General features: G+C 52.6%; 1 protein-coding gene across 1 annotated transcript; it reads left to right on the top strand.

Moving 5' to 3' along the window:
* Positions 1-5001: 5001 nt before the first annotated feature.
* LOC103303406 (leukocyte immunoglobulin-like receptor subfamily A member 6) lies at positions 5002-11252 on the top strand. The gene is made up of 14 exons (XM_054710059.1): positions 5002-5053; positions 5174-5209; positions 5396-5680; positions 5825-6127; positions 6340-6636; positions 6893-7212; positions 7482-7539; positions 7835-7885; positions 8885-9001; positions 9346-9388; positions 9469-9506; positions 9739-9791; positions 10575-10727; positions 10812-11252. The coding sequence occupies exons 1-14, from the start codon at positions 5020-5022 to the stop codon at positions 10872-10874; spliced, it is 1851 nt and encodes a 616-aa protein (XP_054566034.1). The 5' UTR covers positions 5002-5019; the 3' UTR covers positions 10875-11252.
* The last annotated feature ends 3879 nt before the right edge of the window (positions 11253-15131 follow it).

Below are 15131 nucleotides of genomic sequence, written 5' to 3' on the forward strand. Positions count from 1 at the left end.
TAACTGCTGGAGAGAGGATGGAGCAGATAGCATCTCACACACTACTGGCAAGTGTACAGATTGTTTCTGCCAATTTGGGGAATGTTTTGTTTTTTTGAGAGAGTAATTTTCAGGTATGATAATCCTCATCATCATCCTCATCATGACCTTCATGGTCATCATCTCATCATTATCATCATCACCATCACTATAACCATTATGAGCATCACCATTACCAGCATCATTACTATAATCATCATCATCATCAAACTTGGGACCTTTCTGTCCACAGGGCAACGCTCTATCCACTGAGCCAAACTGGTTAGGGCAGGACAATGCTTCTTGAGTGGTGCTCTACCCCAAAATGCATAATCTGAATCTGAGCATGAGTTACCATTGGACAAATCTCTTTCACGTCTATTATAGCTTCTTTCTCACCAGAGCCATCCCCTGCCCATCAACCCCTGGTCATCTCTACTCAACAACCCTTCTATGACCAGTGCCTGTAAGAAGAAGCCCGTTGCTTTATCTAAGCTTAATTCAAGTGAAATCTGGGAGGATCTGGAGACACACACAGCCCCTGCAGTGTGGGGAGACATAATGCCTTGGGCAGAGACCAAGGCAATGTCCTTCCCTACACCCAACGGTCACTCCATGGTGTGTTAGGAACAGTGCCTAGAATACAGAACTTGGGGTTTACAAAAGGCAGAACTTGTTTTCTGAAAAAGGAGAAGTCATGCATCTTATTTGGGATGGTAACAGAGACTGGCCTGTGGCGAAATAGCTGTTTTGCTTCCCTTTAACAGGTCAGTGTTGAAACATGGGCCGGGAGCGATGGATGCCTACCCACGACATCCTCTTAGTAAGCGTGACCTTCCAGGCCCTGTCCTCTCATCCCTCTCCACAGCGTGGGCGGGCTAGGAAAATCCCCGTAATTCTGAAACTCACCCCCCTGGTCTGCCATATTCTGTGGGGAAGAAAAGTTGAGTCCTAGTTTATTATTATCACTTCGTAGTTTTAGAAAAAGCCCCGGATTTCACTTCAAAATCCTCTCTAATTGGTCTTTTTGCATTGGTGTGTTATTGATTTATTATTTCTTCACAAGTATTTTGAAATTAAGGCTTGGTAACAAAGTTGTCCATAATCAACAGTTGACTATTGGCACCATGTCACCTTCATTAGTCTTCTCATTGGTGTGTTACCAATCTATTATCCATTAGTAAGTGTTCTTAAGTTAAGCATTGGTGATCAATTAAGCAACGTTTAATCACTTAATGGATTTATTGGCTATTCGAATGTTCATCTGTTGAATTTTATGAGCTGGAGCACAGTGTAAGAAGTGCTGATGATTCCACAAGGAGAAGATGTGGCTTACAATCCCATGGGCCATCTTATTGGCTTAACTTCTTTTGCCTACAAAATCACTACAACAAATTGTGAGACACACTCCTTAGCCAATCAGGGACAATCCTTTATTTAGGCAGGGGAGAGACATCGGACATGTAGGTAGTATAAACTTGGTTTAAAATGCAAAGGTGGTCGCTTACTTGAAGGTCCTGGACACCAGGCGAGACGATGATGCTGGGATCCGCAGGGGATAGCAAGCTCTTATGGGGCATGGGGAGTGTCCAGGAGAGGGTCAAGGTGAGATGGGAGCGGACATTCACCAAGAGAGGCAGATGGGAAGTCACCGAGCAGGAATTTCTTAGTGGGATAACCAGAGATGCGGACTTCTTTCCAAGTGCCTGTGTCTCCAGGAAAGAGAAAGATTTATGCACATTCACGTTCTGGAAAATACTTTGGAAGTTGAGAATGGAGGGGGTCACCATTCTCTGTGTTTGGGCTTTTCATTTCCTGGTCATTGAGTCTCCCCTCATTTAAAAACTATGTCATTATCTTTAAAAATATATATATATAGAGAGAGAGAGAAGCATCGATCAGACAATTAAACCTCAGAGGAAAGGTAGGGGAGAGTAGGGGTAAGGGGGAGAAAACAACCAAAGGACTTGTATGCATGCATATAAGCCTAACCAATGGACACAGACAACAGGGGGGTGAGGGCATGAGTTGGGGTGGGGTGGGGGAGATAATGGGGAAATAAGGACACATATGCAACACCTTAATCAATAAAGAAATTTATATATATATATATATATATATATATATATATATATATATTGAGTTCAAAGAGGGAGAGGGAGAGAAACATTAATGATGAGAGAGAATCATTGATCAGCTGCCTCCCGAAAGCCTCCTACCGGGGGCTGAGCCTGCAACAAGGGCTTGTGCCCTGACCCGGAATCAAACCATGACCACCTGGTTCATAGTTAAGACGCTCAGCCACTGAGCCATGCTGGTTGGGCATTATCACCCTTTTTACTGGTAAAATAGTAACCTGTAATTCCTGTAATTTCCTGCAGATTCTTTTCTACTGATTGTTGACCTAGCCATTCTGTTAAATATTCAATTACTCCTGGTTATCTCCAAACCACTAGCACCTGCCAGTCAGAGTGGAGGCTTAAACAGGTGAGGTGATAAATGCAGATTGCCTGGGTCTCTGAACCTGCCCTGTAGCTATTTTTCTAGTTCTGGAATTCCCCAGTGGTATGGACATCCTCAACACCCGAGCTGTGGAGTAAGAGATACAATGGAGGAAAGGCCGGGGGTGGGGTGGACGGCACTGGAGATGACCTTTTCACCTGGTAGGGCTGCACATATTTGTGCCCCCACCAAGGATTTGGAAGACACAGGTACCAGGATTCCATCCACATCCCCATGTGACTCCCTGAGGAATCTGGCTTCTGCTGAGGACAAATGGACCTTGAAGAATTGCAGTGGGTTCTTATGTACCAGGTGATGATTTTAATTTCTGCCTCAACTGAGTCTTCATTACTGGAAAAAACACCCCCACCCCAAACCCTGGACATTTCCTGGTGTACAGCTATTCATCTGGTAAAAATGGACCCTCTCTGGGTCTATCTCTAACGGCTACAAGGTCAGTCTGCTTCTGCGTGTCACGGCCAACAACGCACTCAGCTGCCCTCCTCTAGGAGAGAGGAACTCTCCAGACCCCTAATCTAGGCTGCAGGGACCAGGATTGCCCCTCCATTGGGCAGGACACCCCACAGGTCCATTACGTACTATGTGGATTGGACCTGCAGAAACAGGAAATAAGCAACCATCCAGGCCCTTTGTAAGACCGATGTGTTCCAGAGTGTGGGAAAGGGATCTGCCCACGTCTCAGGCCTTGCTGCCCGGGTGTAATTCCTAGGACTCCAGTTCCCCAAGGCACGTTGAGGTAGCCCATCCATGGTGGGGACTCAGCTCCATCCGACCCTCTTGTGAACGAGGAGCAAACTCAGTTCCTGGTGGACCTTCTTTGGAAGTTGGAGACAATATATTACTCCTTGGGCATGTCACCTCCACCCACGTATGAGCATCTTGAGAGGCTGCTGGTTTTGGGTGGGGCCCCGAACAAGAGATGTCTTTGCAACAGGTCCAGGCTGCCTGGGCTTGTGACCCAGGAGATCCAATTGTGTTGGGAGCATCTGGCAGATGAGGTCATCATACAGAGTCTTGGGTGGACTACAGATGAATGAAAACACAGAAAGTTAGCCCTGTTCAGTTTGGCTCAGTGACAGAGCATCAGCCTGTGGACCAAAGGGACCCGGGTTCAATCCTGGTCAAGGTCACCTACCTTGGTTGCAGGCTCCTCCCTGACCCGGGTCCTGGTCAGGGCTCATGCAGGAGGCAACCAATCGATGTGCTTCTCTCACATCAATGTTTCTCTCTGTCTTTCCCTCTCTCTTCCACTCTCCCTTAAAAAAAAAATCAACGGAAAAATATCCTTAGGTGAGGATTAACAAAAATCAATCAATCCGTAAATCAATACTAAAGCACAGACATTTACTATTTTGGAGTCACACTATGCTTTTCTGTGGAGGACTATTCTCCTCTGTGAAACAATGTTGGGGTTGTTACTGGGTTCTACCAGAGGTCGTCTTTGACAAGTCACTATGAGGCGTGAGGTGCCCATCATGGAATGGGAGGTGGTTCCTGAGCACACCTTGAACGGGCATGCCCAGTAGTGCCCCATCCCCAGACAGAAGTGGTTTATGTGGCTCAAGAAGTCCCCAAAGGCACGAGGCAGGCAGAGCAAGGACCTTCTGAAGATATGCACCTCCTACTCCTCAGTACCTGGGCCTATGCCACCTCCCACGGCACAGGGGACTTTGAAGATGTGATGGAGTTAAGGATGTTGAGATGGGAAACAGCCCTGGGTGATCCAGGTGGCTCCATATCATTAGAAAGTCCTGGGGATTGAATGAGGGAGGCAGGAGGACAGAGCTAAAGAGATGTGATGAGGAGAGCAGTGGACAGGGATATAACTGCTGGCCCCGAGGATGAATGGGCACGAGATATGGGCAGCCTGTGAAGCTTGAAGCCAAGAAATCCCATTCTGACTCCTGAATGGAAAGATGATAAATCTGTGTTGCTTTAACCCATTAAGCATATGGTTATTTGTTATACCAGCAACAGGAAACTAATACTCTCTCTCTCTCTCTCTCTCTCTCTCTCTCTCTCTCTCTCTCTCTCTCATGTTTTTGGAGGTGGTGATGCAGTTTTTCTCTGTTTTGGCTAATTTGAGATTTGCAAGCTCAGAGTTGGAATCTGTGTGGTTCTGTGGTGTATTCCCGGACCAGGCACATTGCAAATCCTCAAGGAATAAGGGTGGATGCTTGGGTCAAAGAGGAGTTCAGGCCAGTGAGGCAGAAGCGTATGGATGAAATGGGGCCTGATTCGGAGTCAGACATGTCTGCAGAAGCCTGCTGCCTGCCCCTCACCCCCCGCAAGGCCTCAGCTGAGGAAATGAGAGCCAGGCTCCCCGGGAGGGTTGTTCCCTTTTTTGGGGCTGCTGACGTGAGAGCCCCATGACTGGGAGGACCAGCCTCCTGGGGGCCACACCCTCTGTGTCTATCTGTTCTGAGGACACTGTGGCCTCCTCCATCTGCACAGCCGAGACCAGAGAGAGGAGACACCATGACCTCCACCCTCAGGGCCCTGCTCTACCTCGGTGAGATGGGAGGGGGTAGGGGAGCCCTGGTCTGTCAGGACCCCAGGACTCAGGAGGCTCATGGGGAGGAGGGAGCTGCTCAGGGTTCAGGGCAAACCTCTCACAGGGACTCTCTTCCAGGGCTGAGTGTGGGCCTCAGGACCCCAGTGCAGGCAGGTGAGTCTCCCAGGTGTCCCAGGTCCCGCTCCTCCCTGGGGAGAAGTGGCTATCCCATGGGAAGCTGGGGATGGACAACACCCCTTCCGGGCTGACAGATGGGAGATGTCTGGGAAGGACGTGGGGATGAGAGCTGGGACCTGGGGGTGGGAATATCTTGTTATCCTGATAGAGGTTTCCTTCCAGGGCCCCTCCCCAAGCCCACCCTCTGGGCAGAGCCAGGCCCTGTGATCCCCTGGGGGAGCCCAGTGACCATCTGGTGTCAGGGGACCCTGCAGGCTCAGGAGTACCGTCTGGATAAAGTGGGAAGCCCAGTGCCCTGGGACAGACAGAAGCCACTGGAGCCCGGGGACAAGGCCAAGTTCTCCACTGTACACATGACAGACCTGCAGGCAGGGACATATCGCTGTTACTATCTCAGTCCCACTGGCTGGTCAGAGCGCAGTGACCCCCTGGAGCTGGTGGTGACAGGTGAGAGGACACTCAGGGGTCCCAGCCTCAGGCTCTGCCCTCAGGAAGGGGGTCTGCTCTCAGGGTGTCTCCCTCTCACAGCCCAGCCCTGGGGGACATGAGGGAGGTATGAGCCCATTTAACACGAGCCTCCTCCTCTCCTAGGATTCTACAGCAAACCCAGCCTCTCAGCCCTGCCCGGCCCTGTCGTGACCTCAGGAGGGAACGTGACCCTCCAGTGTGGCTCAGGGCAGGGATATCACAGGTTCATTCTGACTAAGGAAGGAGATCACAGGCTCTCCTGGGCCCTGGACTCACAGCCACAGCCCAGTGGGCAGTCCCAGGCCCTGTTCCCTGTGGGCCCTGTGACCCCCGACCACAGGTGGACGTTCAGATGCTATGGCTGCTACAGGAACAGCCCCCAGGTGTGGTCACACCCCAGTGATTCCCTGGAGCTCCTGGTCTCAGGTGAGTCCCATTATTGTTTCATCCATGGATTGAGGTGCCAACCAGATTATTGGCATTTTTGCTGGGAGGGGAGCCCCATGTGAGAGGGTGGGGTGAGGGGAACACAGGGGCTCCTGGGGTAGGGACACAGAGACAGTGAGACCTGGGGGCCAACCCAGGAGAAGGGGTTTATGGGAGGAGCAGCCCCTGTAATTCACGTCTGGTCTCCCCAGGTGAGTCTGGGAAGCCCTCCCTCCTGAGCCAGCAGGGCCCCATCGTGGCCTCTGGACAGAGCCTGACCCTCCAGTGTCGCTCTGATGTCGGCTATGACAGATTCGCTCTGCACAAGGAGGGGGGACGGGACCTCCCCCAGAGCCTTGTCCTGCAGCCCCAGGCTGGGCTCTCTCAGGCCCTCTTCCCCCTGGGCACTGTGAGCAGCTCCCACGGGGGCCGGTACAGATGCTACGGTGGATACAACCTGTCCTCTGAGTGGTCGGCCCCCAGTGACCCCCTGGACATCCTGGTGGCAGGTGAGGAGCCAGTGGGTTCAGACAGGGACCCAGACTCTGCACAGGCCCTGCTGGCGTCTCAGGTGGTAAAGCCAGAAAGAAAGTGCAGGCCCCAGGGAGGGAGGGAGACAGAGAGAGAGACAGGGGGTGGGAGGAAAGCAAGGAGACACAGAGAAACAGAGACAGACAGAGAGGAGGGTCCTCAGAGAGAGGCCTGGTGTCTCTCAGGCAAGAACAAGCTGGGCAGGCAGCCCTCACCCTCCCTCTCTCTCTCTAGGACAGCTGTATGACAAACCCTCCCTCTTGGTGCAGCCAGGCCCCAGGGTGGCCTCAGGAGAGAACATGACCCTGCTGTGTCAGTCACAGAGCCCGAGGGACACATTCCTTCTGGCCAAGGAGGGGGCAGCCGATCCCCCCCTGCGTCTGAGATCAGAGCACCGAGCTCAGCAGTACCAGGCACAGTTCTCCATGAGCCCTGTGACCTCAGCCCATGGGGGCACCTACAGGTGCTACAGCTCACGCAGCTCCGCCCCCTTCCTGCTGTCACTCCCCAGTGAGCCCCTGGAGCTCCGGGTCTCAGGTGAGGGCCCTGACCCTGCCTGCTGAGCTGTCAGCTCAGGGTCCCATCCTCAGAACTATTATGGGCTGAAAGGGAGAGAGAGGCTCTAGGGATGGTCACCCAGCGGAGATCTGCCCCTCAGAGACCCTCCTATCCCTGTTCACCTCTCCTGCTCCCCTGGGTTCGGAAGGTGCCAGGTGGCAGTGGGAAGGTCTGAGGAGCCACTGGGCAGATGTGGGAGGAGTTAGAGTGAGGTGGGAACTCCAGGGTCAGCCCCAGCTTCTCACCTGTATGGCCTTCTTCCCAGGACCCCTGGGCCTCAGCCCCCCCCACAGGGCCCATGTCCGCAGCTGATGGACCACATGGTCCCCTCTGCTCAGAGGGAGACAGACCACCCCAGGGTGATTCTGAATCTCTCAGAGGATCTAATGGTCCCCCACCCCATCCCCCAGACACCTAAGGACAGGCTTGTGTCCCAGGGGGGGCTGGGAGTCAGGCAGAGATGCTGGGAAACCCCAGGCTCCTAGGCTCTGAGGCTGGCAGGTGACAGGTAGGGAGGTCATGGAAGAAGGAGATGTGGGGGCCCAGCTTGGGACAGAGGAGCTGGGCTCAAGTGGGGAGAAGGCAGACCCCACTCCTCACCCCACATTCTGATCCCAGAAGGCTCTGAGGAACCGCAGCTCCCCCCCATGGAGTCAGGCCCCCGGAGGGGTAAGTGAGGGTCTCTGTGGGGAGGTGGTGGGTGCCTCCATGGGGGACAGGGGCTCCGCCATGTGGGGGTGTAGACACATCTGAATTCGCTGACTTGGACCCGCCCTTCCCCTGCCTGGGCCTCAGTGTCTCCAAGTGTAAAAGGAGAGAATCCTTGTCCAGAGCTTAGACTTCCTGTCGGTTCTGGCCCTGACCTCCTGGGAGAGGGCCTCACAGGAAGCCCCCAGGACGTGATGTTATGGGGCCTGTCCCCTCTGTCTCAGTGACGGTGACACTGTACAGGGAGGGACAGGCAGGACAAGGGTCCGGGCACCCAGTCCTCCCCCTCAGCTCAGGCTCAGCTCAGAGGAGGGAACAGGGTGGATCAGCCCTGGTTCAGCTCCAGGCTCTGCTGCTCCTGCTGTGGGGCTGGGCGGTCCCCTCTCTCCTCTGAGTGTCGGGTTCCTGTCTGCTCATCCCTGGTCCCATCCTGCTCACAGGCTGCTGGGAGATGAGGTGACATAAGGGCCTCACAGAGCTCAGGAAGGCAGAGCCCCAGCCCAGCCCGACCTCCCCAAGGGGGCGTCAGGGCCTGCAGGGTAGGGATGGATGAGGGAGAGACTCTGAGTCCACCCCTCACCCTGCCCCTCCCTGTCCCTGCTGTGCTGGGGGCGGGTAATGAGGAAGGACCCTCAGCTACATATGTGACATGGACAGGCCCCTGCAGAGGAGGAGCCCAGAGCACGAAGCTGGTGTCCCCCTGGGGGGCAGTGTGAGGACAGCACAGGGAACCCACAGTCCCGAGTTATAGTCCCAGCCCTGCCCCGCCCAGGCTGGATGACCTGGGGCACGTGATTAACCTCTCTGAGCCTCAGTTAAGTGGATGGTGGGGTGAGCAATTCCTGGTGCATGACTGCTGTGAGGTGAGAGGAGAGGAGTGACCCCAGCACGTGCCTCACACACAGTAGGTGCTCATTCAATGGCATCACTGGCTCATTCATGACATCACCCTTGTCCAAGGTCTCAAATGGTACCTGATTGTCCTGATCGGGGTCTCGGTGGCCCTGGTCCTGCTGCTCTCACTCTTTCTCTTCCTCTTCCTCCGACACCGACGTCAGAGCAAAGGCAGGATGTCGGGTGAGTAGGGAACGGGGTGACCTGGGTCACAGGAGGGAGAGGGGGCCAGAGCACCTGCCACAGGAAACCAAATAGATGGAGAAGGTGAGCTGGGAAAAGGATTTCTCCAGAAGCTCAAATCAGAAAATGTAGAGAGAAAAGACTCAATGTCAGCACACATGTATGTATCCAAGGTAATCTTTCATTATTGTCAACGCCATGAAATAGGAAACTTACACACAAGGTATGTTAAGGTTTCCTCGTTTTCAGTGGAATCACAGGGGCGGGGGGAGGTCCTATCTCCCAGGGCTGAAACGGTCCCTCTTGACCAGCCCAGAGAGGGGCTCATGTCCAACCTCCTGCAGGGACCACACACCCAGAGGCCAAGGACAGAGGCCCGCAGATCAGGTAATTCCTGCCCCAAAGACTCAAAACTCCCATAGCCCATGGCCCAGCTCTGCCCCTAACACTCCTGTCTCCTCCCCCAGCTCCAGCCCAGCTGCCGAGGCCCACGAAGAGGCTCTTTGTGAGAGGAAGAGACAGCTGCCCTGGGGGAGGGGGCACAGGGATTTCAGGAGGCGATGGGGAGGGTTAGGCTGGGAGGCTGGGGGTCAGGGTGAGAAGGACTGAGACCCACACTGTGTGACCTGGTGCCTCACCTCACCCTGGGTTAGTGGCCCATCTGGGAGCAGGCGGGGTCTGCAGCCCTGAGATCTCGGGGACCTGCCAGGAGACACCCCCCTGTTCTGCCCCAGCAGATGCTTCTGTGAAGGACCCGCAGCCTGGGGAGAGCGTGGAGCTGGACCCTCAGGTGAGACCCCTGCTCCTGTCCGGGCCACCAAGGACCTTCTGTTGCCCAGTTTAATCCAATGGACCCTTCCCTGTCCCACCTCACCTGCTTCTCAGCAGCGTCCACACTGACCTCCCCTCTGGGCCCCCAGGTCGTCCTGCTGTGACTCATTCTCCTGGCTTCCTTGTGACCTCATGGCCCCTCCTACGGGGCCCCCTTTGCTGGCCCCTCGTCCTCTGTCTGAGCTTGTGCAGCTCCAGGTCTCAGGAGGAGGCAGAAATGAGTGACTCACCACAGGTCCCCAGGACCCCTTCATTCATTCACCAGCAGATGTGAGGGGATCACTGACCAGCTCCTTTAGGGGCCACGGTGCCGCCCTGAGCCACACTGTCTCCACACGCCTCGAGCTCCCCTGTGGGCGAGGGAGACAATGTGCAAACAAGCAGCCAGTGTCCCGGAGAGCAAAGTGCTGTGAAGGAACATGAAGCAAGAGGAGGGGATAGAGTGCATGGTGGGGGACAGGGAAAGAGCGGGTGCAGAGGTCCTGGGGCAGGGACCTGCTTCTTCAGGAGGAGGGGCCCTGAGGCTGGAGCCCAGGGAGTGAGAAAGATCGCGTTAGGATGAGAGTCAGAACCACAGAAGCATCCAGAGGCCCCGAGGCTCGGGAAGGCCCTGCAGATTCCATCAGGAGAGGGACCTGGTCTATGTAAAGTGTAAGCCATCTCTCTGGCAACATGAGGATGATTGACAGGAGGATTTCTCCTGTGGAATCGAGGAGACGCTGTTCTGTCTCACTGTCTCCAGCAGAACGGGCAGGATGACGGCCCCCAGGGAGTGACGTACACCCAGGTGAACCACTCAAGACCAAGACTTGGGCCGGGAATGGCCACCTCTCCTTCCTCCCCTTCAGGGGGGTTTTTGAACCAGAAGGGCAGACAAGCAGAAGAGGACATTCAGGTGGGTCCTGTCCTCCCGAGGTCCCTAGGATCCCCCCAACTCCAACCATGTTTCATCCCTCTCTTTATCTCCCCCCTGCTCCAGGCTGCATCTGACACCCCCCTGCATACAACCTACGCCCTGCTGACCCGCTCAGCCCTCAGATAGAGGAAAACACCCCCCTTCCTCCCATCAGTGGGGCCCCCAGATGAGCCCAGTGTGTACGCTGCTCTGCTTATCCACTAGCCCAGACCCCACAGTGCAGGGAGAGGGCCTGCCGGGGCCCCCAAGGGCACTGGAGCGGCCCCCATGGACACTCAGTTAGTGCCCCTGGCAGTCTGGAGACCTGACGTGGACCCCCAGCTACTGGGACTCCCTGGGAGTCGCCTGATTCTGCAATCACAGATAACTAATATTCCTCTCCATTATGGAATCAAAGCAACAGACTTCTCAATAACCAACGTGTGAACTGATTATTGACAGGAAGTGAGCGAATGCTTTAAATTAATGATCATGGACATATTATGCATCAAGCCTATGAAATAAAAAAATTAAGAGGCATGAGTGAATATATTAGAAAAGAAAAGCCTAAAAGGTCAAGACCTAATTTATTACATCAAGGATTTAGAAAACGAATAGCCAATTATCCTAAATGAAGGTAGAACGAGGGATGTGATAATGAGTAGCTACTAGTGAGGACAGACAAAAATAGAGAAAAAGCAGCAAAGTAAAAAAATTTAATTCTTGAAAATCGTGAGTAGACAAGGAAAAAATAGACACAGATCCTATAGACTTTAATTCCCCGATGAGACAGCATCACGGATCCTACAGTCTTTAAACAGACACCACAACATGATAAACGATTTGAGGCCAGGCCCTGCCCAGGTAGCTCAGTTGGTTAGAGCATCACCCCAATACATCAAGCCTGCAGTTTCGATCTCTGGTCAGGGCACATACAAGAATCAGCCAATGAATGCATAAATAAGTGGAACAACAAATCGATGTCTCTCTCTCTCTCTCTCTCTCTCTCTCTCTCTCTCTCTAAGACAATAAAATTTGATACCAACGTATTAGCCACCGGCATGACTCAGTGGTTGAGCATGGACCTATGAACCAGGAGGTCATGGTTCGATTCCCAGTCAGGGCCCATGCCCGGGTTGTGGGCTCTATCATCAGTTTAGAGCGTGCAGGAGGCAACCGATCATAGAGTCTCTCTCATCATTGATGTTTCTATCTCTCTCTCCCTCTTCTTTCCTCTCTAAAATCAATAAAAAATAAGCCTAGCCAATGGACACAGACAACAGGGGGGTGAGGGCATGAGTGGGGGCAGGGGTTGGGGGGTAATAGGGGGATAAGGACACATATGTAACACCTTAATCAATTAAGAAATTAAAAAAACATTTTTTAAAAAAATGGACATGTTCAAATGTACAGTTTACTAAGTAGACATCAGAGTTAGTAGAAAGTCTGTGTCACCTTGTGTATACAGTAAGTACACGTAATAAACATTGGCCCGCACATGAGCACTGTGGGATACGAAAAAAGTAAAAATGGTAGAAACAAAGAGTATAGTGGTTGGGGGAGGGAGACATGGGGAGAGACTGGTTAAAAGGTACAACCTTCCAGTTTCAAGATTGGCAAATCCCGGGGCTCTAACGCACAGCATGGTGATGATAGCTAAGACCCCGGTTTATCTTATCTGTGCATGTTGCTGAGAGAGAGACGGCAACTCAGGGATAGGAGCGAGGCGTTAGCTAAGGCCAGGGTGGTCCTCCTCTTGCAATATCCTATATAATAAAGAGCTAATATGCTAGTTTGACCCGATGGCCCAACGACCTTTCAGGATGACCTTCTGAAATGACCTTCCAAGAACAACCAGTGGGCAGGGGGCGGGGCCTCGAGGCAGCAGGAGCTGCGAAGGCCTACCATTGCATGAATTTTGTGCATCGAGCCTCTAGTATAAATATATCAGTTCAGGAGGCTTCATTGGTGGTTTCTTCAAAACACTTATGCACTTACACACACACACACACACACACACACACACACACACACACACACACACATGTGCTGCGTGCGCGCACACACTTCCCAAGAGCAAAAAACCACACCTCGAGGTTGAAGAATCTCTCCCCCCAAACCTGTTCTCCCTCATGGAGAGCCAGCCTCACCTGGTGGGTTTAAGGAGGGAGATACGACTTCTCGCTCAGGGATTTGCCCCTGCAGACACGTTCACCTCTGTCCCTTAAAATTAATGTGGCTCAGGACACAGTGTTCACTAACAGTCAGCTCCACGGAGGTATTCCTCCACTGTCTTCTTGCATCGGCTTTTCCTGTGAGGAAGTCTGGTGCCAGGGAGCTTGTCATTATGGCGATTTGCATTTTTCTCTAGAAAGTAAGGTGACAACCATTTTAGAAACCCAGGCTAGTCCTCCTTGATTTGTTCTTGAGTTGAAATTCACATAAAATCAACCATTTTAATGTGTACAATTCGGTGTAGGATATACATTTTAAAATTTATCTATCCTTCATTCCCCACAAAAGGTCAAGATAAAGATTGCAGCTCTCCAGGATTTCATTTTTAAGCATGGACACCTTATCACTTGTTTGGTCTTTTCTCATGTCTGTAAAATTTTCAATTATTTACCTCTTGAGCTGTTACTAGATGTCATTCTCACTTCTTTCCTTCTGACACCAGGGATATGACATTAGCCCTCCTCATTGTAGTCCTCAAGTACCTTACATCCCCACTTCAGGTCTCTCTAAGCTGCATTCTGGGAATTTCCTCAGTATTATGCTCCACTTTCATGATTGTCTCTTCAGCTGTGTCTCTTCCCCGAGGGGTTGAATTGTTTGAAAGTGCTCATTCTACTGGGTTTTTCTTCTTTCAAAGTTCTAACTCATTAGGTTCTTCTACAACAGAATCCATATTCTTCTTGTGTCAAAAATCGAATCCGCCTTTTATGTTCCAGAGATTGAAGCATGATTCATCTCACATTACTCACATATTTCCCTACTGACTCTACTCTATTGCATATCACCCTCCCCATCATCAGTGGATTGCTGTCCATAGCACTGTTTGTCATTATCAGGATGACTCTACTGTGCATTCTTTTTTTTTTTTGTTTAATTTCTTTATTGATTAAGGGGTTACATATGTGTCCTTATTCCCACATTACCTCCTCTTACCCGCCCCCCAACTCATGCCCTCGCCCCCCTATTGTCTGTGTCCATTGATTAGGCTTATATGCATGCATACACGTCCTTTGGTTGATCTCTCCCCCTTACCCCCATCCTCCCCTACCTTCCCTCTGAGGTGGATGGTCTGATCAATGTTTCTCTGTCTCTGGATCTGTTTTTGTTCATCAGTTTATGTTGTTCATTATATTCCATAAATGAGTGAGATCATGTGATATTAATCTTTCTCTGACTGGCTTATTTCACTTAGACTCGCCCCTCACACACCTGATCTTCCATATGTTGCTCATGGGGCTGTCCTGGGAGTCAGGCTGACGAGGTAGGGACTGTGGCAGCTGCCCCCGCCCCATGGCGACCACTCTCTCAGACTCAGGGTCTGCCCAGGGTTCTGCCCCTCAGGGCTGGTCCAATGGGAGCCTCACGGGCACACATGGGACAGACACCCGAGGCTGACAATGCAGGACTAGGGCTGTTTCAGGCCACGCCGGGGAGGTGCTCACTGCGGACCATGGGCTCGGTCCAGTCCCTGAACACAAACATGGGGCAGGGGACCGCGGCTTCCAGCCTTCACCTGGCCCCTGACCCCTGACCCCTCCCTTCCTGTGAGGACCTGGAGTCCCTCTCTGTGTCCACACAGGGGAGGTGCTCACTGCTGACCATGGGCTCAATGCAGTGGGCAGAGATGTCCCAATTCATGTACAGAAACATGGGATGGGTGACCAGAGCTTCTGACCTTCACCTGGCCCCTGACCTCTCCCTTCCTGTGAGGACCTGGGGTCCCTCTCTGTGTCCACACAGGATAGAATCTCTTTTCTGTGATGACCTGCTGATGGCTTCAGACACACCAGGGCCTCCCTCCCACTCAGCTTTTGTCACTGATTTTCCCTGTAGTTCCCTCTCCTTTTGGGCAACTTTCATTTCCTTTTTCTGCATTTGTCTGTTCCTAAAATTATAGGACTACTAGTGGCCTGGTGCACAAAATTCATGCATGGGGGAGGGCGGTGTCCCTAGCCTGGCCTGCACCCTCTAGCAATCCGGGACTGCTGGCTCCTAACTACTCACCTGCCTGCCTGCCTGATTGCCCCTAACCACTCTGTCTGCTGGCCTGATCAACCCCAACTACCCCCCTCCCCTTTCTGGCCTGATCACCCCTAACTGCCTGCCCCTGCTGGACTGATTGCCCACAACAGCCCCCCCCCTCCTGTCAGCCTGATTGCCCCCAACTGC

The sequence above is a fragment of the Eptesicus fuscus genome, chromosome 21 (assembly GCF_027574615.1).
Source record: "Eptesicus fuscus isolate TK198812 chromosome 21, DD_ASM_mEF_20220401, whole genome shotgun sequence".
NCBI lineage: Eukaryota > Metazoa > Chordata > Mammalia > Chiroptera > Vespertilionidae > Eptesicus > Eptesicus fuscus.

Bases quoted from the DNA above. Each gene is read 5' to 3' on its own strand.
- LOC103303406 (XM_054710059.1), top strand. From the start codon at position 5,020: ATGACCTCCACCCTCAGGGCCCTGCTCTACCTCG. The intron at 5,210-5,395 runs GTGAGTCTCCCA...GTTTCCTTCCAG, and splicing joins CAGGACCCCAGTGCAGGCAG to GGCCCCTCCCCAAGCCCACC. The intron at 6,637-6,892 runs GTGAGGAGCCAG...CTCTCTCTCTAG, and splicing joins CCTGGACATCCTGGTGGCAG to GACAGCTGTATGACAAACCC.